The following is a 24,289-nucleotide window of genomic DNA, read 5'->3' as shown; positions in this document are numbered from 1 at the left end:
CAACCGGAAAAACGTGAGGTGATATCAGCTTCACTAGGGTCGGACGCAGCAACAGACACAGAGTTCAGCGGTACTCCTGGAGGGGGTAAGCCGATGAAAGGACTCGGGTTGCCCGTCGAACCAGGACCCGGAGGGGACAGATTGGGCCGGCAGCCAGTTCACATACAGCAGCAGGGCCACACAGATATTGCGTACAATAAGAGGCGAAGACCCCGGCAGGGTCAAAGTAACTCAGAGTTCCCATACAGACTCCGGTGACAGGACTGGTTGTAAATCCTTTTTTTGTTAAAGTAAACTGGTTAAACGTTTCAGTGCCTCAGTCTTTCATTTGGACAATAGCCATCTATCCAGGATTGGGATCATCACCACTGGGAGAACCTGCTGCTGATCAAGTAAGTGCCTGTTCCCTCACGATACCCTTTACACTGTGCATTGCCTGAGGCCACAGCACCGGGTCAAGCCACCCGTGACACCCCCCTCAAGAGACAGACCCCATTGGTCCGGTGCTGGGTACCCCGGTCTCTTGGGCGTCACATAAAGTTTAAACTCTTAGCTTTGTCATGCATAAGAGGAAACAATCTTTTACGTGCAGGAGGAAATGTTACTGTGGATTGAGAAAGTTGTGGTGTGCCCATTCTCTGAGATCGGTCAAAAAGAGCAGGCACGTCCGCTTCCATTACAGCTGACATTGGGATATCAGTCAGCGTGACTACACCGGGTAAAGAACCCGAGGTCTGCGGGTGAAGACCTTCGTCTAAATAGTTGGGTACTGCCACCTGATGAAGATGGAGCTGTTTCGTCGAAACGCGTTGTGGATTTCAATAAACAAAGAAACTTTTAATCCTTTCATCTGTGTCCTGTGCACTCCCATGTGACCGGAGTAACCTGCAACTCTTCGTCTCAATAGTTGCACTTGGCACAGTAACAGAGGAGGAGGTAAAAGCAGCCAATGCGATTGATGGGGCAGCAGATGGTTGTTGATGTACGCATTTTAGTGAAGTGAGATTCCCAGTGTAACGCATGTTTATTGTGTATGTGAAAGTTCATACAAGAAGTAGTCAAATTATAGCACTTTTTTTCTTATCTTTCAGGTTACATCGATAACTTATCTACAGCATTACAGAATGCTGTAGATAAGCCCCTAATGGTGGTGGATGCAGTTTATAGCGGCAAAATGAGGTGACAGATTCCCTTTAAGGTGGAGTGAGAAAAGGATGCCACAGGTTTAGTCAGGGAGTAGTTAGAGTCCTGTTGAGCCAGACTCCAATTTTTTCTATTTTCCTCGTCTAAGAGAGAGGATCGAGGATGATGCCATGGAGGACATGCATGGATGACCTATGAAGTTTGAAGATCGGTTCCTGGCTGGGCGGATCACACGTGCTACTGTTGAGAGATTTGTCATCTGGATTTCAGGAAATTTCTTAACTGGAACTGTTGCTGCTGGATACACGGCCTTTGGTTGTGTTACCTGTCATTTGGAGAAGCCTGGACTATGACTATAGGCTATACTGGCTACAGGTATGATATTTGTGGGCCAACCAAAACAAAAGTTGGGAGACAGTGAGAATCGCCTGGTACAGGGGCAGTAGGACTATCAGCCATGGGGAAGTGATCTTGTATACTGAAGACAATGTATTTTGGCCATCTACCTGGATTTGTTGTACAACCATGGATATATGGAATAAAAAACAGTTGCATCGTTAACCTACCTAGGTGATTATTACAACCCACAACCTCAGATCTTCACAGCTTGCCCCAAAGTTTGTTACACAATTTCTGAACGTGGCATTACCACCACTGTTTGTCCATTAAATTGGGGCCACTAAGCTCCTAAGTACTAGAAGAGCAGATATCTCCCTCAAGTGACCCCATTTTGGGAATTTATCTACAGGTGTAGTGAAGATTTTGACTCCATAGATGTTTTCCAGAAACAAGCAGCAGTGGATGTTGCAGAGAGAAAATTGCAAATATGCAATTGCAATGCCCAATACATTGTAATGCCCAGTAGATTGTCATGTCCAATATATGTAGTACTCAATACATGGTGCACATATGGCGCATCAGACACCTATCCTATAAATTGTGGGCTCTTATCGCTACAGTAATCCCAAACATGTGGACACTAACTGCGGTTTAGGCACACTGTGGGGCTTAAGGTACCTTCACACATAACGATATCGTTAACGATATCGTTGCTATTTGTGACGTAGCAACGATATCGTTAATAAAATCGTTATGTGTGACAGCGACCAACGATCAGGCCCCTGCTGGGAGATCGTTGGTCGCTGAATAAAGTCCAGAACTTTATTTCGTCGCTGGATCTCCCGTGGACATCGCTGGATCGGCGTGTGTGACACCGATCCAGCGATGTCTTCACTGGTAACCAGGGTAAACATCGGGTAACTAAGCGCAGGGCCGCGCTTAGTAACCCGATGTTTACCCTGGTTACCATGCTAAAAGTAAAAAAAAACAAACAGTACATACTTACCTACCGCTGTCTGTGCTCCAGCGCTGCGCTCTGCACTCCTCCTGTACTGGCTGTGAGCCGGAAAGCAGAGCGGTGACGTCACCGCTCTGCTTTCCGGCTCCCAGACAGTACAGGAGGAGAGCAGAGAAGCAGAGCACAGCGCTGGAGGACAGACAGCTGTAGGTAAGTATGTACTGTTTGTTTTTTTTTACTTTTAGCATGGTAACCAGGGTAAACATCGGGTTACTAAGCGCGGCCCTGCGCTTAGTTACCCGATGTTTACCCTGGTTACCGGCATCGTTGGTCGCTGGAGAGCGGTCTGTGTGACAGCTCTCCAGCGACCAAACAGCGACGCTGCAGCGATCCGGATCGTTGTCGGTATCGCTGCAGCGTCGCTTAATGTGAAGGGGCCTTTAGAAGGAGAGGGGCATTTGGATTTGGGAGTACAGATTTCGCTGGATTTCTATTAGGGAGGAGAGATGTCACTTCTTCAGAGCCTTTGTTTGTGGTGCCAGCAATGTGGAAGCCCCCTACATTTCTTTTAACAGATGATGCACCTGAGTGAGGACTTGTTTTCTGTGTTTTGAGATAAAGGTTTTATTGGTAGCATTTTGGGGTACATAATATTTTGGATTACTTCAAATGTAACCTCTGCTCTACACTGAGCACTTACATTGGGGTTTCCATATAAATCTCCAAAATACATGATCCAGACTGAATCCCTGATGTATCTATTCATTATAATGAGGCAGCAGAGCTACTCTGGATCTCTGTCTGGCCTCTGTTCAGTGTTGCTGTCTTTTCAGTTTTGCACAAAACTGCAGTCAACTGTGCTTTTATCTATAACACCATAGGATCATAGGCCAAAGGGACTCTATCTGCCTCATTATAGGAAATATTCGGCTGGGAGCTTTATCAGAATCATGTTAGGCTACGTTCAGATTAGCGTTGCGCGCCGCTGCGTCGGCGACGCAACGCACGAAAAAACGCTGCGTTTTGCGACGCGTGCGTCGTTTTTTGACGAAAATCGGACGCAAGAAAAATGCAACTTGTTGCATTTTCTTGCGTCCGACGCTAGCGTCAAAAACGACGCACGTGTCGGAAAACGCAACAAGAAAAACGCATGCGTCCCCCATGTTAAACATAGGGGCGCATGACGCGTAAGTCACCGCTGCGTCGCCCGACGCAGCGTCGGGAAACGCTAATCTGAACGTAGCCTTACTTAGAGATTTAGATGGAACCCCTGTATAAGTGCTGAACGGAAAGCTCAAGGTAAAAGTGGACCAAGCCTTATTACGATCTTTGAGAGGTAGAATGAAAAAATCAACAGCAGTTCAATTTTTTATGCCGTTTACTGTGTGGCATAAATGATAAAAATACTTTATTCTTTAAGTCAGTATGATTGCAGTGGCAGTGATCATAGAACCATAGAATCAAAGAATGTTAGAGTTGAAATAGAACTTGCCACCTCTTGTGGCAGTCTGTTCCACTCATTGATCACCCTCACTGTCAAAAAGTTTTTTCAAGTATCTAATCTGTATCTTCTCCCTTTCAGTTTATTTCCATTGCTTCTCATGTTTCCATGTGCAAATGAGAATAATGATGCAGCCGCTATGGGGCCACTGAGTCAAGATTATGGGCAGGAATGAGAGAGGTGCGTCAGAGGTGTGTCATGCAGCATTGGGCCCCTCTCACTCCCTCCCGTAATCAAGCTACTATCCAGAGCCGGGGAGAGCGGAGAGTGCAGAGTACAGGAGTTCAAAAAGGGGTGCGTCATGCAGAGAGAGACCCTGGCCAATAAATGATTTCCCCACCAGACTGATGAGAGCACTCACTGACTGCCATCTCTGTCCTCCTGCATGGCAGGTCCCAATGGTCAGTACTCACCTGTAGTCAAGGAGCCTGGGCTGCACAGCGCAGAGAGGACAACAGTGGAGGATGAGCAAGACTTACCTTGTGTCTTCTGCTCACTCCACTGTTCTATTCCCAGCAGGCTGCAGCATCTCCTCACAGATAAGCGGTCGGGAGAGGACGCTCACTGCGTGGGACAGCATGGCAGCAGCAGGGAGCTGGTATCACTCCTCTCAGCACAGTGAGTTCCGCAGCCCTCTCTAGCTGATCTCTGCACTATGTGGCTGACCTCCTCCATGGCTCATCTGATCACCTGAGGTCATAAATTAGCATATGTGTGTTTGTATATGTACAATAAATGTGCATGTACAGTGTATGTATGTGTGTGTGTGTATCTATGTGTGTACGTACAGTGGGGAAAAAAAGTATTTAGTCAGCCTCCAATTGTGCAAGGTCTCCCACTTAAAAAGATGAGAGCGGCCTGTAAGTGACATCAAAGGTAGACCACAACTATGAGAGTGAAAATGAGAAAACAAATCCAGAAAATCACCTTGTCTGATTTGGCAAGATTTATTTAGCAAATTATGGTGGAAAATAAGTATTTGGTCATTAACAAAAGTTCATCTCAAGATTTTGTTATGTATCCTTTGTTGGCAATGACAGAGGTCAAATGTTTTCTGTAAGTCTTCACAAGGTTGGCACACACTGTTTGCCCATTCCTCCATGCAGACCTCCTCTAGAGCAGTGATGTTTTGGGCCTGTCGCTGGGCAACACAGACTTTCAAATCCCTCCAAAAATTTTCTATGGGGTTGAGATGTGGAGACTGGCTAGGCCACTCAAGGACCTTCATATGCTTCTTATGAAGCCACTCTTTTGTTGCCCTGGCGGTGTGCTTGGGATCATTATTATGCTGAAAGACTCATTCACGTTTTATCTTTAATGCCCCTGCTGATGGAAGGAGGTTTGCACTCAAAATCTCTCTATACATGGCCCCATTATTTCTTTCATGTACATGCATCAGTCGTCCTGTTCCCTTTACAGAGAAACAGCCCCAAAGCATGATGCTGCCACCCCCATTCTTCACAGTAGGTATGGTGTTCTTTGGATGCAAATTCCGTCTCCTCCTAACACAACGAGTTTTGTTTCTACCAAACATCATCATCATAGACCATATGACATTTTCCCAATACTCTTCTGGATAATCCAAATGCTCTCTAGGAAACTTCAGATGGGCCTGGACTTGCACTGGCTTAAACAGGGGGACAAGTCTGGCACTGCAGGATCTGAGTCCCTGGTGGTGTAGTGTGTTACTGATGGTAGCCTTTATTAAGGTGGTCCCAGTTCTATGCAGGTCATTCACTAGGTCCCCCATGTGGTTCTGGGATTTTTGCTCACCGTTCTTGTGATCATTTTGACCCCACTGGGAGAGTTCTTGCGTGGAGCCCCAGATCGATTATCAGTGATCTTGTATGTCTTTCATTTTTTTATTATTGCCCCCACAGTTGATATATATACAGTACACACACATAATAAGAGCAGATACTGAGATTTACACCAGGAGGAGTATACACAGCATACATAGCTCCACAATATGTACTGTGTTAAGGAAAATAGAATGGAGTGATGTACAGTACATAGTATATAATGTAGAGATGTGCCAGTGTATGTAGCGTGAATTCCACGCTGTATACTACTGTATATACACCGCAGCATACTAGCATACTATTTAAACATCTGTACATTATATACTATATGTACACAACTCTACAATATACAACATATTAAGACAGCATGATACTGTATGCTATATTATGCTGCATATATCACATAGGAGTCAAACATATACAGTACAGACCAAAAGTTTGGACAGACCTTCTCATTTAAAGATTTTTCTGTATTTTCATGACTATGAAAATTGTACATTCACACTGATGGCATCAAAACTATGAATTAACACATGTGCAATCATATACCGTATATACTCGAGTATAAGCCGACCCGAGTATAAGCCGACCCCCCTAATTTTGCCACAAAAAACTGGGAAAACTTATTGACTCGAGTATAAGCCTAGGGTGGAAATGCAGCATTTACCGGTGAATTTCAATAATAAAAATAGATCATTATTTCCCCATAGCTGTGCCATATAGTGCTCTGTGCCGTTCATTATTGCCCTATAGCTGTGCCCCATATAGTGCTCTGCACCGTTCATTATTGCCCTATAGCTGTGCCCCATATAGTGCTCTGCACCGTTCATTATTGCCCTATAGCTGTGCCCCATATAGTGCTCTGCACCGTTCATTATTGCCCTATAGCTCTGCCCCATATAGTGCTCTGCACCTTTCATTATTGCCCTATAGCTCTGCCCCATATAGTGCTCTGCGCCGTTCATTATTGCCCTATAGCTGTGCCCCATATAGTGCTCTGCACCATTCATTATTGCCCTATAGCTCTGCCCCATATAGTGCTCTGCGCCGTTCATTATTGCCCTATAGCTCTGCCCCATATAGTGCTCTTGCACTGTTCATATTGCCCCATAGAAAGCTGTGCCCCATATAGTGCTCTGCACTGTTCATTATTGCCCTATAGCTGTGCCCCATATAGTGTTCTGCGCTGTTCATTATTGCCCTATAGCTGTGCCCCATATAGTGCTCTGCACCGTTCATATTTCCCCATATCTGTGCCCCATATAGTGCTCTGCACCATTCATTATTGCCCTATAGCTGTGCCCCATATAGTGCTCTGCACCGTTCATTATTGCCCTATAGCTGTGCCCCATATAGTGCTCTGCACCGTTCATTATTGCCCTATAGCTGTGCCCCATATAGTGCTCTGCGCCGTTCATTATTGCCCTATAGCTCTGCCCCATATAGTGCTCGGCACCGTTCATTATTGCCCTATAGCTCTGCCCCATATAGTGCTCTTGCACCGTTCATATTGCCCCATAGAAAGCTCTGCCCCATATAGTGCTCTTGCACCGTTCATATTGCCCCATAGAAAGCTCTGCCCCATATAGTGCTCTTGCACCGTTCATATTGCCCCATAGAAAGCTCTGCCCCATATAGTGCTCTTGCACCGTTCATATTGGCCCATAGAAAGCTCTGCCCCATATAGTGCTCTGCACTGTTCATATTGCCCCATAGAAAGCTCTGCCCCATATAGTGCTCTTGCACCATTCATATTGCCCCATAGAAAGCTCTGCCATTGTCGCTGCTGCTGCTGCTGCAGTAAAAAAACAAAACAAAACACATACTCACCTCTCTTGCTTGCAGCTCCCGGCGTCTCGTTCCGGCGTCCGGTCCCGGCGTCTCTCTGCTCTGACTGATCAGGCAGAGGGCGCCGAGCACACTATATGCGTCATCGCGCCCTCTGACCTGAACAGTCAGAGCGCAGGGACGCCGGGAAGATGGAGCGGCGCCAGGAAGATGGAGCGGCGCCCGGCGGATGGAACGCGGACAGGTGAATATTACATACTTACCTGGTCCTGGCGTCCGGCTCCCTCTGCCTGTCACAGCTGTCTTCGGTGCCGCAGCCTCTTCCTCTATCAGCGGTCACCGTTACCGCTGATTAGAGAAATGAATAGGCGGCTCCACCCCTATGGGAGGTGGAGCCGCTTATTCATTTCTCTAATGAGCGGTCCCACGTGACCGCTGATAGAGGAAGAAGCTGCAGCACCGAAGACCGTGGGATGGCAGGGGGAGCGTCAGGATCGCTGGGACTAGGTAAGTATGCCTCTGCGCCCTCTCCCCCTCACCCGCCGACCCTGCCACCCACCTTGACTCGAGTATAAGCCGAGAGGGGCACTTTCAGCCCAAAAATTTGGGCTGAAAATCTCGGCTTATACTCGAGTATATACGGTACTTAACAAAAAAGTGTGAAACAACTGAACGTATGTCTTATATTCTAGGTTCTTCAAAGTAGCCACCTTTTGCTTTGATGACTGCTTTACACACTCTTAGCATTCTCTTGATGAGCTTCAAGAGGTAGTCACCGGGAATGGTTTTCACTTCACAGGTGTGCCCTGTCAGGTTTAATAAGTGGGATATCTTGCCATATAAATGGGGTTGGGACCATCAGTTGTTTTGTGCAGAAGTCTGGTGGATACACAGCTGATAGTCCTACTGAATAGACTGTTAGAATTTGTGTTATGGCAAGAAAAAAGCAGCTAAGTAAAGAAAATGAGTAGTTATCATAACTTGAAGAAATGAAGGTCAGTCAGTCCGAACAATTGGGCAAACTTTGAAAGTGTCCCCAAGTGAAGTGGCAAAAACCATCAATCTCTACAAAGAAACTGGCTCACATGAGGATCGCCCCAGGAAAGGAAGACAAAGAGTCACCTCTGCTTCTGAGGATAAGTTTATCCGAGTCACCAGCCTCAGAAATCGCAGGTTAACAGCAGCTCAGATTAGAGACCAGGTCAATGCCACACAGAATTCTAGCAGCAGACACATCTCTACAACAACTGTTAAGAGGAGACTTTGTGCAGCAGGCATTCATAGTAAAATAGCTGCTAGGAAACCACTGCTAGTCCTAGGCAACAAGCAGAAGAGACTTGTTTGGGCTAAAGAACACAAGGAATGGACATTAGACCAGTGGAAATCTGTGCTTTGGTCTGATGAGTCCAAATTTGAGATCTTTGGTTCCAACCACCGTGTCTTTGTGCGACGCAGAAAAGGTGAACGGATGGACTCTACATGCCAGGTTCCCACCGTGAAGCATGGAGGAGGAGGTGTGATGGTGTGGGGGTGCTTTGCTGGTGACACTGTTGGGGATTTATTCAAAATTGAAGGCATACTGAACCAGCATGGCTACCACAGCATCTTGCAGCAGCATGCTATTCCATCCGGTTTGCATTTAGTTGGACCACCATTTATTTTTCAACAGGACAATGACCCCAAACACACCTCCAGGCTGTGTAAAGGCTATATGACCAAGAAGGAGATTGATGGAGTGCTACGCCAGATGACCTGGCCTCCACAGTCACCAGACCTGATCCAAATCGAGATGGTTTGGGGTGAGCTTTACTGCAGAGTGAAGGGAAAAGGGCCAACAAGTGCTAGGCATCTCTGGGAACTCCTTCAAGATTGTTGGAAGACCATTCCCAGTGACTACCTCTTGAAGCTCATCAAGAGAATGCCAAGAGTGGGCAAAGCAGTCATCAAAGCAAAAGGTGGCTACTTTGAAGATTCTAGAATATAAGACACATTTTCAGTTGTTTCACACTTTTTTGTTAAGTATATAATTCCACATGTGTTAATTGAATAGTTTTGATGCCTTCAGTGTGAATGAACAATTTTCATAGTCAGGAAAATACAGAAAAATCTTTAAATGAGAAGGTGTGTCCAAACTTTTGGTCTGTACTGTATATCACATAGGAGACACCACGACTAGTGATGAGCGAATATACTCGCTACTCGAGATTTCCCGAGCACGCTTAGGTGTCCTCCAAGTATTTTTTAGTGCTCGGAAATTTAGTTTTTATTGTCGCAGCTGAATGATTTAGATCTGTTAGCCAGCATAAGTACATGTGGGGATTCCCTAGCCGCCAGGCAACCCCCACATGTACTTATGCTGGCTAACAGATGTAAATCATTCTGCTGTGGCAATAAAAACTAAATTTCCGAGCACTAAAAAATACTCGGAGAACACCCGAGCATGCTCGAGAAATCTCAAGTAACGAGTATATTCGCTCATCACTAATCACGACTGCTAAATATATATCATATTGAGATTGCTGTATATACATTATAAAAGTAATACTGTGACTGCCATATATACATTATATAGATGATACTGCAACTACACACAGCAGTCGCAGTATTATATTAATAGTGTATATACAGCAGTTGCAGTATCACCTGTATAAGGTATATAAACAGTTGTGTATACATTATATAGGTGATATTGTGACTGATGTTTAGTCACAGTATCACCTATATATTGTATATATAGCAGTGGCAGTATTGGAGCGCCCCCAAGGGCTAGGGGTACTCGGAGCCGGGCCCTTCGGTTCTTATGGGGATGTCACGGTGTCTGACCCGGTCAGTGGCCCTCGGGAGGTCCGTTGTAAAAGGGGGAAAGGTTTTTAAAGGGAAAATGTTCGTGACGCCACCTGTGGTATTTGGTCAGGGTGACCGACGCTGCTTAGGAGTCCGCTGGGGTGATGTTATGGCAGCTAGATGGTATACCTTCCCACAGGTGAAGTTTGTCCCCAGGGCTTATCAGAGGTGTAGATAGTGGATGGTGTGAGGGGCAATGAAGAACGAGGACACAAGGTTGCAGTCCCTTTACATTTTTACTGAAGGCTTCAGCATCCACAGTCCAGAGCGCCAGCTCACAGGGTAGGCAGAGTCCAGCCGGTCTGAAGGCAAATCCAGAGTCCCCTTATCCAGGTGCAAATTAGTAGCCTTCCTCTAGCGCCTGGATGTTGTAGTACCTTACTGCTGAGCCTCTTGTAAGGTCCTCACAACTGTTGTAGATGTTATGTCTCTCTCTGTCCCCCAGATGGATAGGAACAACCCATATCACTGATGGCCTGAGGCTTTTTACAGGGACTCTAGCATGCCCCAGCCCCCACAAGTTGCCACCGTGCCTCCTGGGTATAGGTCGAGCAGGTAACGCGGAATGAGCTGTCCTGCCGGTCTCTGGAGCAAGGCATAGAGACGATTGCTCCCTCGGTGTCCGGCTACCGGATCCTGCGCCTAAGAAGGAGGCAGCCTTTTGCAGGGCAGAACTCCTTCTGGTTTTCCTCTCCTTTTGCTATGACTTCGTTTCTCACCCGCTACAATACAATTCTCTTTCGTGTCCTTCCTAAGGATGCTGCCGCACGCCGGGCTGACGCAGCTCCATGGCCTTCTGTCTAGGCCTCTGACAGGATCCCACCCCTGTTAGGGACCAACTACCTGAGCGGAGCTCAGATAGCAGCTAACTGGGTGAAGCCCAGCCAGCTTCTGCCTAACTTCCTATCCAGACCACCAGTTTTACCTAATTGTGAAGAGTGCCCTACGAAATAGGAGCAAAGCTCCCCCTGGTGGGCTGGAGTGTGAAGTGTGTTGAATGGTTTCTGATACCTGGTATAGTGATCTCCTTTATTGCCTTCAGACGTAACATCACATGGTGGAAGAATGACATTACTGCAATGACCAGGACCCTAGGGTGCTGCAGTATCACCTATATAATTCATATAGAATACTGCATATACATTATATAGGTGATACTGTGACTGGTGTGTATAGTCACAGTATCACCTATGTAACATATACATAGCAGTAATCCCCATAAATAAATTTATAATAATAAATAATAATTTATAGCAGTCGCAGTATCACCTATATAATGCATATACACTGCTGTATATACAGTACATTATATACAGTTGTGGCCAAAAGTATTGACACCCCTGCAATTCTGTCAGATAATACTCAGTTTCTTCCTGAAAATGATTGCAAACACAAATTCTTTGTGATTATTATCCTCATTTACTTTGTCTCAAAGGAAAAAACACAAAAAGAATTGTCCTCAAGCCAAATTGGATATAATTCCACACCAAACATAAAAAAGGGGGTGGACAAAAGTATTGGCACTGTTCGAAAAATCATGTGATGCTTCTCTAATTTGTGTAACTAATAGCACCTGTAACTTACCTGTGGCACCTAACAGGTGTTGCCAATAACTAAATCACACTTGCAGCCAGGTGACATGGATTAAAGTTGACTCAAACTCTGTCATGTGTCCTTGTGTGTACTACATTGAGCATGGAAAAAAGAAAGAAGACCAAAGAACTGTCTGAGGACTTGAGAAACCAAATTGTGAGGAAGCATGAGCAATGTCAAGGCTACAAGTCCATCTCCAAAGACCTGAATGTTCCTGTGTCTACCGTGCGCAGTGTCATCAAGAAGTTTAAAGCCCATGGCACTGTGGCTAAACTCCCTCGATGTCGACGGAAAAGAAACATTGACAAGAGATTTCAACGCAAGATTGTGCGGATGTTGGATAAAGAACCTCGACTAACATCCAAACAAGTTCAAGCTGCCCTGCAGTCCGAGGGTACAACAGTGTCAACCGGTACTATCCGTCTGCGTCTGAATGAAAAGGGACTGTATGGTAGGAAACCCAGGAAGACCCCATTTCTTACCCCGAGACATAAAAAAGTCAGGCCGGAGTTTGCCAAAACTTACCTGAAAAAGCCTAGAACCTTTTGGAAGAATGTTCTCTGGTCAAATGAGATAAAAGTAGAGCTTTTTGGGCAAAGGCATCAACATAGAGTTTACAGGAGAAAAAAAGAGGCATTCAAAGAAATGAACAGGTCCCTACAGTCAAACATGGCGGAGGTTCCCTGATGTTTTGGGGTTGCTTTGCTGTCTCTGGCACTGGACTGCTTGACCTTGTGCATGGCATTATGAAGTCTAAAGACTACCAACAAATTTTGCTGCATAATGTAGGGCCCAGTGTGAGAAAGCTGGGTCTCCTGTTGTGAATTCTGTTGTCGGGCTCCCTCCTGTGGTCATGAATGGTACTTCGGCTGGCTCTGTCCATGGACTTCCTCTTGGTGTTTCTGAGTTTCCTTCCACAGGTGACGAGGCTAAGTTGTTAGTGGGCTACTCTATTTAACTCCACTTAGATCTTTGCTACATGCCACCTGTCAATGTTCCAGTATTGGTCTAGTTCACTCCTGTATCGTTCTTGTGACCTGTCTTCCCATCAGAAGCTAAGTTCCTGTTTGTTTTTCTTTGGTTTGCTATTTTTCTGTCCAGCTTGCTACTTTTATTATTGTTTTGCTTGCTGGAAGCTCTGGGACGCAGAGGGAGCGTCTCCGCACCGTGAGTTGGTGCGGAGGGTCTTTTTGCGCCCTCTGCGTGGTCTTTTTGTAGGTTTTTGTGCTGACCGCAAAGCAACCTTTCCTATCCTCAGTCTGTTCAGTAAGTCGGGCCTCGCTTTGCTAAATCTATTTCATCTCTGTGTTTGTATTTTCATCTTTACTAACAGTCATTATATGTGGGGGGCTGCCTTTTCCTTTCGGGAATTTCTCTGAGGCAAGGTAGGCTTTATTTTTCTATCTTCAGGGCTAGCTAGTTCCTTAGGCTGTGCCGAGTTGCATAGGGAGCATTAGGCGCAATCCACGGCTATTTCTAGTGTGTGTTATAGGATTAGGGATTGCGGTCAGCAGAGTTCCTACGTCCCAGAGCTCATCCTTAATTATCAGTGACTATCAGGTCATTCTGTGTGCTCTTAACCACCAGGTCCATTATAGTCCTGACCACCAGGTCATAACAGTACAGGTGGCCCAAAGTACTAATGCATCTTAATAGAGGGATAAGAGAAGTTCTGAGACCATTTTTTTTTCTTCGCAGTGTGTTTTGTCTCTCTTTTCCCCTTTACCTCTGGGTGGTTCAGGACACAGGTGTAAACATGGACATTCAAGGTCTGTCCTCTTGGATGGATAATCTCACTACAAGGGTACAAAACATTCAAGATTTTGTGGTTCAGAATCCGATGTCAGAGCCTAGGATTCCAATTCCTGATTTGTTTTTTGGAGATAGATCTAAGTTCTTGAATTTCAAAAATAATTGTAAATTGTTTCTTGCCTTGAAGCCTCGCTCCTCCGGTAACCCTGATCAACAAGTAAAGATCATTATTTCTTTGTTACGTGGTGACCCTCAAGACTGGGCATTTTCCCTTGCGCCAGGAGATCCGGCATTGCGTGATGTTGATGCGTTTTTCCTGGCGCTTGGATTGCTTTATGACGAACCTAATTCAGTGGATCAGGCAGAGAAAATCTTGCTGGCTCTGTGTCAGGGTCAGGATGAAGCGGAGATATATTGTCAGAAGTTTAGAAAGTGGTCTGTGCTCACTCAGTGGAATGAATGTGCCCTGGCAGCAATCTTCAGAAAGGGTCTCTCTGAAGCCCTTAAGGATGTCATGGTGGGATTTACCATGCCTGCTGGTCTGAATGAGTCTATGTCTTTGGTCATTCAGATCGATCAACGCTTGCGTGAGCGTAAAGCTGTGCACCATTTGGCGGTACTATCTGAGCATGGGCCTGAGCCTATGCAATGTGATAGGACTTTTACCAGAGCTGAACGGCAAGAACACAGACGTAGGAACGGGCTATGTTTTTACTGTGGTGATTCCACTCATGCTATCTCCGATTGTCTTAAGCGCACTAATCGGTTCGCTAGGCCTGCCGCCATTGGTACTGTACAGTCTAAATTTCTATTGTCCGTTACTCTGATTTGCTCTTTGTCATCCTATTCTGTTATGGCATTTGTGGATTCAGGCGCTGCCCTGAATTTGATGGACTTGGAGTATGCTAGGCGCTGTGGTTTTTTCTTGGAGCCCTTGCAGTATCCTATTCCATTGAGAGGAATTGATGCTACGCTTTTGGCCAAGAATAAGCCTCAGTACTGGACCCAATTGACCATGTGCATGGCTCCTGCACATCAGGAGGATATCGGCTTTCTGGTGTTGCATAATCTGCATGATGTGGTCGTTTTGGGGTTGCCATGGCTATAGGTTCATAATCCAGTATTGGACTGGAAATCTATGTCTGTGTCCAGCTGGGGTTGCCAGGGGGTACATGGTGATGTTCCATTTTTGTCTATTTCGTCTTCCACTCCTTCTGAAGTTCCAGAGTTTTTGTCGGATTATCGGGATGTATTTGATGAGCCCAAAGCCAGTGCCCTACCTCCTCATAGGGATCGCGATTGTGCAATTAATTTGATTCCTGGTAGTAAGTTTCCTAAGGGCCGATTGTTCAATTTATCTGTGCCAGAACACGCCGCTATGCGGAGTTATATAAAGGAATCCTTGGAGAAAGGCCATATTCGCCCGTCGTCATCACCGTTAGGAGCAGGGTTCTTTTTTGTGGCCAAGAAGGATGGTTCTTTGAGACCTTGTATTGATTACCGCCTTCTCAATAAAATTACAGTCAAATTTAAGTATCCTTTGCCGTTGCTGTCTGATTTGTTTGCTTGTATTAAAGGGGCTAGTTGGTTCACCAAGATAGATCTTCGAGGGGCGTATAATCTTGTGCGTATTAAACAAGGCGATGAATGGAAAACAGCATTTAATACGCCTGAGGGCCATTTTGAGTACCTGGTTATGCCATTTGGGCTTTCCAATGCTCCATCGGTATTTCAGTCCTTTATGCATGACATCTTCCGAGAGTACCTGGATAAATTCCTGATTGTGTATTTGGATGATATTTTGGTCTTTTCGGATGATTGGGAGTCCCATGTGAAGCAGGTCAGAATGGTGTTCCAGGTCCTTCGTGCAAATTCCTTGTTTGTGAGGGGGTCAAAGTGTCTCTTTGGAGTTCAGAAGGTTTCATTTTTGGGGTTCATTTTTTCCCCTTCTACTATCGAGATGGACCCTGTTAAAGTCCAAGCCATTTACGATTGGACTCAGCCGACATCTGTGAAGAGCCTGCAAAAGTTCCTGGGCTTTGCTAATTTTTCTAGTGTTGCTAAACCGTTGACTGATTTGACCAAGAAGGGTGCTGATGTGGTCAATTGGTCTTCTGCAGCTGTAGAGGCTTTTCAGGAGTTGAAGCGTCGTTTTTCTTCTGCCCCTGTGTTGTGCCAGCCAGATGTTTCGCTCCCGTTTCAGGTTGAGGTTGATGCTTCTGAGATTGGAGCTGGGGCTGTTTTGTCGCAAAGAAGTTCTGATGGTTCAGTGATGAAGCCATGTGCTTTCTTTTCTAGAAAGTTTTCGCCTGCTGAGCGCAATTATGATGTTGGTAATTGAGAGTTGTTGGCCATGAAGTGGGCATTCGAGGAGTGGCGTCATTGGCTGGAAGGAGCCAAGCATCGCGTGGTGGTCTTGACAGATCACAAGAATTTGACTTATCTTGAGTCTGCCAAACGGTTGAATCCGAGACAGGCTCGATGGTCGTTATTTTTCTCCCGTTTTGATTTTGTGGTTTCGTACATTCCGGGCTCTAAGAATGTGAAGGCTGATGCCCTGTCAAGGAGTTTTGTGCCTGACTCTCCGGGTGTTCCTGAGCCGGCGGGTATTCTCAAAGAGGGGGTAATTTTGTCTGCCATCTCCCCTGATTTGCGGCGGGTGCTGCAAAAATTTCAGGCTGATAGACCTGACCGTTGCCCAGCAGAGAAACTGTTTGTCCCTGATAGATGGACTAGTAGAGTTATCTCTGAGATTCATTGATCAGTGTTGGCTGGGCATCCTGGAATCTTTGGTACCAGAGATTTGGTGGCTAGATCCTTTTGGTGGCCGTCTTTGTCATGGGATGTGCGTTCTTTTGTGCAGTCCTGTGGGACTTGTGCTCGGGCTAAGCCCTGCTGTTCTCGTGCCAGTGGGTTGCTTCTGCCCTTGCCGGTCCCGAAGAGGCCCTGGACGCATATTTCTATGGATTTTATTTTGGATCTCCCCGTCTCTCAAAAAATGTCGGTCATTTGGGTGGTTTGTGATCGCTTTTCTAAGATGGTCCATTTGGTACCTTTGTCTAAATTGCCTTCCTCCTCTGATTTGGTGCCATTATTTTTCCAGCATGTGGTTCGTTTACATGGTATCCCGGAGAACATCGTTTCTGACAGAGGTTCCCAGTTTGTTTCGAGGTTTTGCCGATCTTTTTGTGCTAGGATGGGCATTGATTTGTCTTTTTCCTCGGCTTTCCATCCTCAGACAAATGGCCAAACCAAACGAACTAATCAGACTTTGGAAACATATCTGAGATGCTTTGTTTCTGATCAGGATGATTGGGTGTCCTTTTTGCCGTTAGCTGAGTTCGCCCTTAATAATCGGGCCAGCTCGGCTACTGTGGTTTCGCCGTTTTTCTGAAATTCTGGTTTCCATCCGCGTTTCTCTTCAGGGCAGGTTGAGTCTTCGGACTGTCCTGGTGTAGATACTGTGGTGGATAGGTTGCAGCAGATTTGGACTCATGTGGTGGACAATTTGACATTGTCCCAGGAGAAGACTCAACGTTTCGCTAACCGCCGGCGTTGTGTGGGTCCCCGACTTCGTGTTGGGGATTTGGTTTGGTTGTCGTCTCGTTATGTTCCTATGAAGGTTTCCTCTCCTAAGTTTAAGCCTCGTTTCATTGGTCCGTATAAGATTTCTGAGGTTATCAATCCTGTGTCATTTCGTTTGGCCCTTCCTGCTTCTTTTGCCATCCATAATGTGTTCCATAGGTCGTTGTTGCGGAGATACGTGGCGCCTGTGGTTCCATCCGTTGATCCTCCTGCCCCGGTGTTGGTTGAGGGGGAGTTGGAGTATGTGGTGTTGAAGATTTTGGATTCTCGTATTTCGAGATGGAAACTCTAGTACCTGGTCAAGTGGAAGGGTTATGGTCAGGAAGATTATTCCTGGGTTTTTGCCTCTGATGTTCATGCTGCCGATCTGGTTCGTGCCTTTCGTTTGGCTCGTCCTGGTCGGCCTGGGGGCTCTGGTGAGGGTTCGGTGACTCCTCCTCAAGGGGGGGGGTACTGTTGTGAATTCTGTTGTCGGGCTCCCTCCTGTGGTCATGAATGGTACTTCGGCTGGTTCTGTCCATGGACTTTCTCTGGTGGCTATGGGTGTTTCTGAGTTTCCTTCCACAGGTGACGAGGTTAATTCGTTAGCTGGCTGCTCTATTTAACTCCACTTAGATCTTTGCTCCATGCCACCTGTCAATGTTCCAGTATTGGTCTAGTTCACTCCTGGATCGTTCTTGTGACTTGTCTTCCCAGCAGTAGCTAAGTTCCAGCTTGTATTTCTTTGGTTTGCTATTTTTCTTTCCAGCTTGCTATTTAATTTGTTGTCTTGCTTGCTGGAAGCTCTGGGACGCAGAGGGAGCGCCTCCGCACCGTGAGTCGGTGCGGAGGGTCTTTTTGCGCCCTCTGCGTGGTCTTTTTGTAGGTTTTTGTGCTGACCGCAAAGCTACCTTTCCTATCCTCAGTCTGTTCAGTAAGTCGGGCCTCACTTTGCTTAATCTATTTCATCTCTGTGTTTGTATTTTCATCTTTACTCACAGTCATTATATGTGGGGGGCTGCCTTTTCCTTTGGGGAATTTCTCTGAGGCAAGGTAGGCTTTATTTTTCTATCTTTAGGGCTAGCTAGTTCCTTAGGCTGTGCCGAGTTGCATAGGGAGCGTTAGGAGCAATCCACGGCTATTTCTAGTGTGGTTGATAGGATTAGGGATTGCGGTCAGCAGAGTTCCCACGTCCCAGAGCTCGTCCTATATTATCAGTAACTATCAGGTCATTCCGTGTGCTCTTATCCACCAGGTCCATTATTGTCCTGACCACCAGGTCATAACAGGTGGCACACACAGGAGTGACTCTGAAGCAGAAATGCCAATCTTAATCTCCCACTATTTTTTTTTTCAGGGAGAATGTAAAAGAAATCTGGCCCAGTATTACACACTAGGTTTAATGTGGCACACAATTTGAGACAGGTGGCACACACAGGAGTGGCACTGAAGCAGAAATGCCAATCTTAATCTCCCACAATTTTTTTTTTCAGGGAGAATTTAAAAGAAATCTGACCCAGTATTACACACTAGGTTTAATGTGGCACACAATTTGAGACAGGTGCCACACACAGGACTGCCACTGATACAGATTTGAAAATTTTAATCTGCACTCTTTACTTCTTCAGGGAGACTAGTGAATAAATCTGGGTGTGACGCTGTAAGAATATGGCTGCACTCGGATGTCACCCGAGTGCAGTCCGATCAGAGCATGTAGATTCAAACAGTGAAAAACGGAGAGTGGACCCACTGGACCGTGATGACGAACCCCTCTCGGACGAGCTGACCAGGTGGACCGCCCCTTATACAGGGAGAGTTAGGGGCAGGCCCGTGAGGGACTATCGCCACGGAAGCTGGAGGGTCGACTGAGAACAGATGGGAACACAGCAGGCACAAAGGGAAAGAGGGCACAGAAAGGAACTACTGAGACAAGGGAGAAGATGGGAACGCTACGGAGGCACGGAGGCTGGCAGGACAATATGGAGACACCGAGGCTGACGGGAGCAAGGAAAAGATATAGGAGCCGGGCAGGTACCGCAGAGGAAAAGGAACTGAAGGAACAAGGCAGGAACACAGGAAACAGGCAGGCACTGCAGAGGGCGGAGGAGACCCAAAGTCAGACAGCTAGGAACGCACAGAGACCACAGGTGGCCAGAAGCACTTGTAAACACAAATGAACATCAGGCACAGAGAAGCAGTTTACATAGCAGCATGGGAGCTACTTCCGGGTTACAGTCCTCCAGGATGACGGAGAGGACAGGAAAGAGCGCCAACAGAGGAATCAGATGTGCGCACGCACAGAGCTGAATGCGACGCGCACGCGCGCACCCGGCGAGCTGCAGTGGGGAGAGGCGGCGGCAGCAACAGCATGACACTGGGCCACTGTATTAGGCCGGCCTCACACTCAGCGTTGAAGAATACGGTCCGTATTTTACGGCCGTAATACGCTCCAAAATTAGAAATACGGTGGTCCGTAAGAACTCCGTAGGCAAGGTGTGGTCGCGTATTTTGCGCATGTAATGTTGCGTATGTAATCCGTATGCCCACCGTAATGCGTATTTTTCACGCAACCTGACAAAATGGACATATAACGGTTTTGGCGGATGGAATTGATTTAAATTACCCTCATCAACTCTATTTAAGGCCTCTACAACAGGTGTCTCACTCCCATGTGGTCATTTTGTGGTTTTGCAACTGTTGGAGTGTTGTTGTAACATTTTGACCATGTCTGACCACCTGCAGTTCACCCCAACGCAGCGTGTTTTGTTTAACTGGCTATTGTCTCATCGGTTTGGGCACCCATAAACTGTGATTGTGGATCCGCGAAGGAGGAGCAGAAGAATGTGGGTGCATCCTCTTCTGACTAAACGCCTCACTAAAGGCCATTTTCATCGGATATATACAGCTCTGCGGGAACATCCAGACAAGTTTTATCTGTACTGTCGCATGTCTATACAAGCCTTTGACAGATTGTTGGAGATATTACGCCCAGGAATAACATTTCAGGACACAAGGCTGCGCAAAGCCATCTCTGCTGAGGAGCGTCTTCTCCTCACGTTACGGTATGTATTCTCCATCCTCACATACTGTATGTTGATGATCTTTTTTATAAATGTTTCTTCTTTTTTAAATTTTTATCCATAATATGTGTACATTAAGGCCAAAGCAGATGTGACAACGTGACGTAACTGTTATATTTCAGCCCCTTAAGGCCATTTTTCCCATTTCAGTGTTAATTTAGTAGGCCACAAATGCAAATATGATTGTGCTTATTCATGTTTTGTGTGCACTCTTGATACAAACCTAATTTATTGTGTTTGTTTCACTTACAGATTTCTGTCCACTGGATTGTCCTTTGCGGGTCTCCACCTTGAATTTTTGATTGGCCGCTCCACCATTTCTGGCATTGTGCGGTTAACCTGTCGCCAAATATGGGATAGACTTAAGGACCTTGTGATGCCTGAGCCCAAACAGGCTGATTGGCTCAAAATAGCCCGTGGGTTCAAGGTCAATTGTGACTTCCCAAACTGCATTGGAGCGGTGGATGGGAAACATATTAGGGTACGTAAGCCGCCGAACTCTGGCTCCCAATTCTACAACTATAAGCAGTTTTTCTCTGTAGTTCTGTTAGCTGTAGTTGACAGTAACTACAGGTTTATAATTGTAGACATTGGGGCCTATGGACGAATTGGAGACTCTAGGGTCTTCAATTCGTCTATAATGGGTCGGCGGCTACGTGAAAACCAGTTAGACCTCCCACCACCACAACAACTCCCAGGCTCCACTGCAGAAGCACTGCCTTTTTTTTTGGTTGGAGATGAGGCCTTCCAACTCACCAGACATGTCATGAGGCCTTATCCCCGGCGCCACCTGGATCACCGTCGGAGGATATTTAATTTGCGCCTTTCTAGGGCGCGCAGACTGGTGGAGTGCGCCTTTGGTATTCTGGTGGCCAAATGGCGTGTCCTACAGACTGCCATGCAGCTCAGTGAGGCTACAGTCAATGAAGTAATCAAAGCATCAGTAATTTTGCACAACTATACCCGCATACATGATTGCTTCTCAGATGGTAATGATGAACACATGTTGCGTAGTGTCAGTAGTCCAACACCACATGGCCCACCTCCGCGCCGTCCCCTTTCTGGTATCAAAGTTAGGGATGTATTGACCAATTATTTTGTTTCTCCTCAGGGTTCTACTCCCTGGCAAGATTATGCTGTTTCTCAGTTGTGATTTTTGTTATTTTAAAGATATGTTTTTGTAATATATTATTATCAACCACTGAAAACGTACTGTGTGTGTTTTTTTCCTTAATGACCATATGTTTCTGTTTTCTGAATATGTGTGTGATGCAAAAATGATTCGTCTACAAACATCAATTGGCTTTTTTGTAAGCTTTTTACTAACTTTGCAACCCTTTTTTTTTGGTTGTTAACCCCATATTTTTGCCATATGGTTTTGATAAGCCTTTTTTATGGGTTGCTTTATACCAAGGATCCACAACAAAGTGGAAATGTTTTGAAAACACAACATTAACATGGTAGCCAGCTACCAAAACAAAACACAAAAAACAAAACTAAATTACAGATCCCTGTAAGTTGGTGGGGGAGATGTTAGCAGCTCTGGGTCCTGGTCTGGTGGCCTTTGTTGGGCCGATGGCAGTTCATCCTGTGAGGATGCAGTGGCTTGCGGCCCAGAATACTGGCCTTGTCCATATTGGCCAGATGTGTGTTGACCAAAAGCCATTTGGCTCTGGGCATCATGCTGAGGTACAGATTGCCTTGCATCATACCCCAACCCAAAATGGCCATGTTGTCCAAACCCAGGTTGGGACCAGCCAACATCACTGTGTCTGGAGAAGTGGCCATATTGGGATTGGGGGTTGAAGCCTGCCATTTGGTACTCTAATGGCCTTTGTAGATTTTGGGATGGGAGTGGTTGAAGGGGAGGCATACGTGGAGTAGGTGCAGCAAATCCTGATTGATTTGGCTCCTGTTGAGGGAATTGAAGGCGCAAGAGGTTTGTTTGGCCAAGCTGCCTTCGCTCCAGGTATTCAAAAACCTCATAGGGGTTATTTGGAGGGGTGCTTAAATCAATCAGGATTTGCATACACCCTCTCACACGTAGCCTCACCTCACGGGGAAGGGGTCTAAGGTATCGGGCAAGGCTGCGGGCAAAGGCCTCCTCGCCATCAACTGTGGCTGCCCTGGCCAAATAGTTGAGGACCCCAGCATCAACTTCACTTCTTCTGCCTTCAAGCTCTCTCCTTCGCCGGGATCTCCGTAAAGGCCCAGCTGCCTGTGGGGATGACACCAGTGGGCCTGTAGGGCTGCTGCTGTGCCCATGTTCCACAGGCCTTGGTACATGTGCTGCTGAGGGTGGTGGTGCAGCATCTTCATCACTTGCTGCTGCCTGCAGTGATGATGCTGCTGATGGGTCCTCAATGATGGATCCTGATGCAGCCACAGATGGTCCTGCAACCTCTTCCTCAACACTTACAGGATCAATGATAGGGTCTGATTCTGATCCGGTTTCCCTCTCTGTGAGGTTTGACTGTGTTCTGTGAAGAAAACAATAAAATAAAATTATTATTTTGACATTGTTTAATTAGACATCGGTGTGCAATATTAAAATAAAAAAAAAAAAAAAACAGCAGCACAACATCTCCTTCTCTACTCCCCTATTATCTCATATTCACACAAGAATATCCAAGATTTGTCTTGGAGAGCCCCACAAATGTAACAAACACTATCACGACACATCATAATGTGGCATACCATTTCAAGCTACACAAAAACCAGGCACAACCACCTCTTCAAACAATAAGATAACATGCAGTAACAACCCATACCACAAAACACTGCCTGAACATCTCTAAACTCGCATACTACATTCTCACCCATCCCTTGTTGAATCTTGGGATGCCTGGCGGCCAGGGTCCTCTCTCCTCCAGGACCCTATTGGAATTTATGCTTGTTTACATTATTGTTGGCACTATATTGACACATCCTTACATGGAACTTGCAATGTCATAACCCTAATCCACAAAAAAAAATAAGATTTAGTTTAATTACAAATGTCTAGAGTGGTTTGTACTTACTGCCTAAGATCCATACTGGCATCCAAAAAGGAAAGACGGTCGTAATATATGTACTTCCTCTTCTTCAGTGGGGCTGCTGACCCACTCCTAGCCCACTGCTGTCTTTCCCGCCGGTATTGGTCCCGGATGCTGCGCCATCTTGTCATAACATCATCCACTGCAATTACAAGGGCACAAATAATGTTCTATATCATTCTGAACATAGCTTAGTCCAGTTGTCAGACATATTTGTATTGTTAAAGCGAAAAGTGGCTATAGCACAATAATTTCCATGGTGAGTCAGATGATAAAGGGGTTACATGCAGAGGTCTATATATCGCCCACAGTTTATAACTTGACAGTATCAGACTGGTAGAGAGGAGAGAGAACCCTGTTCTTGCAAACATACATTAGGTAAGATATGCTAGGATAGGAAAGGAAAATGACTTGTGCTATAATGAGAATAATGCTCAAAATTATCTAAAAATAAGACAAGGGACAACAACCCTCTGGACGGAGTATGAGGCCAAGAAAAATATTTAGCAGGGCAAGATGAACATGAACTATGTCCAGAAACACTTTGGCATGTTACTCAGCTTTTGAAAATGACAAATAAGGCCATAAATGACATATAAAGATAAAAATGATTGCTCAAGTAATCAAGTAGGGAAAGCATCTTTTAAAGTAAAATCTTGTGAATACATGAGTGTACTTACATAGACTTGTCTGCTCCGCACGTGGCCGTTGGGCATAATCAGGGAATAGTAGCCCACAGATGGCCCTCCAAGCTGCCTCTTTCCTGGCCCGGTTGGAGTAGTTGGGATCCCTCTGGTCCCATATTTCAGGCCTTTCTTGGACCAGGATGAGGAGCATATCAACATTGATGATGTTTGCCATGCTGCTTGGAACTCTGTGGAGGCGAGCAC

The 24,289-nt window shown here is 45.9% G+C and overlaps 1 protein-coding gene across 1 annotated transcript; it reads right to left on the bottom strand.

Annotated features, from left to right (window-relative positions):
* Positions 1–21,707: 21,707 nt before the first annotated feature.
* On the bottom strand, positions 21,708–23,536 carry LOC138680615 (uncharacterized). Its single transcript, XM_069767944.1, has 2 exons — positions 23,385–23,536; positions 21,708–22,844 (listed from the first exon to the last, which is right to left on the bottom strand). Exons 1-2 carry the CDS (start codon positions 23,528–23,530, stop codon positions 21,866–21,868), a joined length of 1,125 nt encoding a protein of 374 aa, XP_069624045.1. The 5' UTR covers positions 23,531–23,536; the 3' UTR covers positions 21,708–21,865.
* Positions 23,537–24,289: the final 753 nt, after the last annotated feature.

Source organism: Ranitomeya imitator, chromosome 5 (genome assembly GCF_032444005.1).
Source record: "Ranitomeya imitator isolate aRanImi1 chromosome 5, aRanImi1.pri, whole genome shotgun sequence".
In the NCBI taxonomy this organism is placed as follows: domain Eukaryota; kingdom Metazoa; phylum Chordata; class Amphibia; order Anura; family Dendrobatidae; genus Ranitomeya; species Ranitomeya imitator.
This window is presented reverse-complemented; position numbering and strand designations above follow the sequence as displayed.

Excerpts from the sequence above, each read along its gene's own strand:
- LOC138680615 (XM_069767944.1), bottom strand. The coding sequence starts at position 23,530 with ATGACAAGATGGCGCAGCATCCGGGACCAATACCGGCGGGAAAGACAG. Across the intron at positions 22,845-23,384 it reads GCCAGTATGGATCTTAGGCA|AACACAGTCAAACCTCACAG; the intron begins GTAAGTACAAAC and ends TTTTCTTCACAG.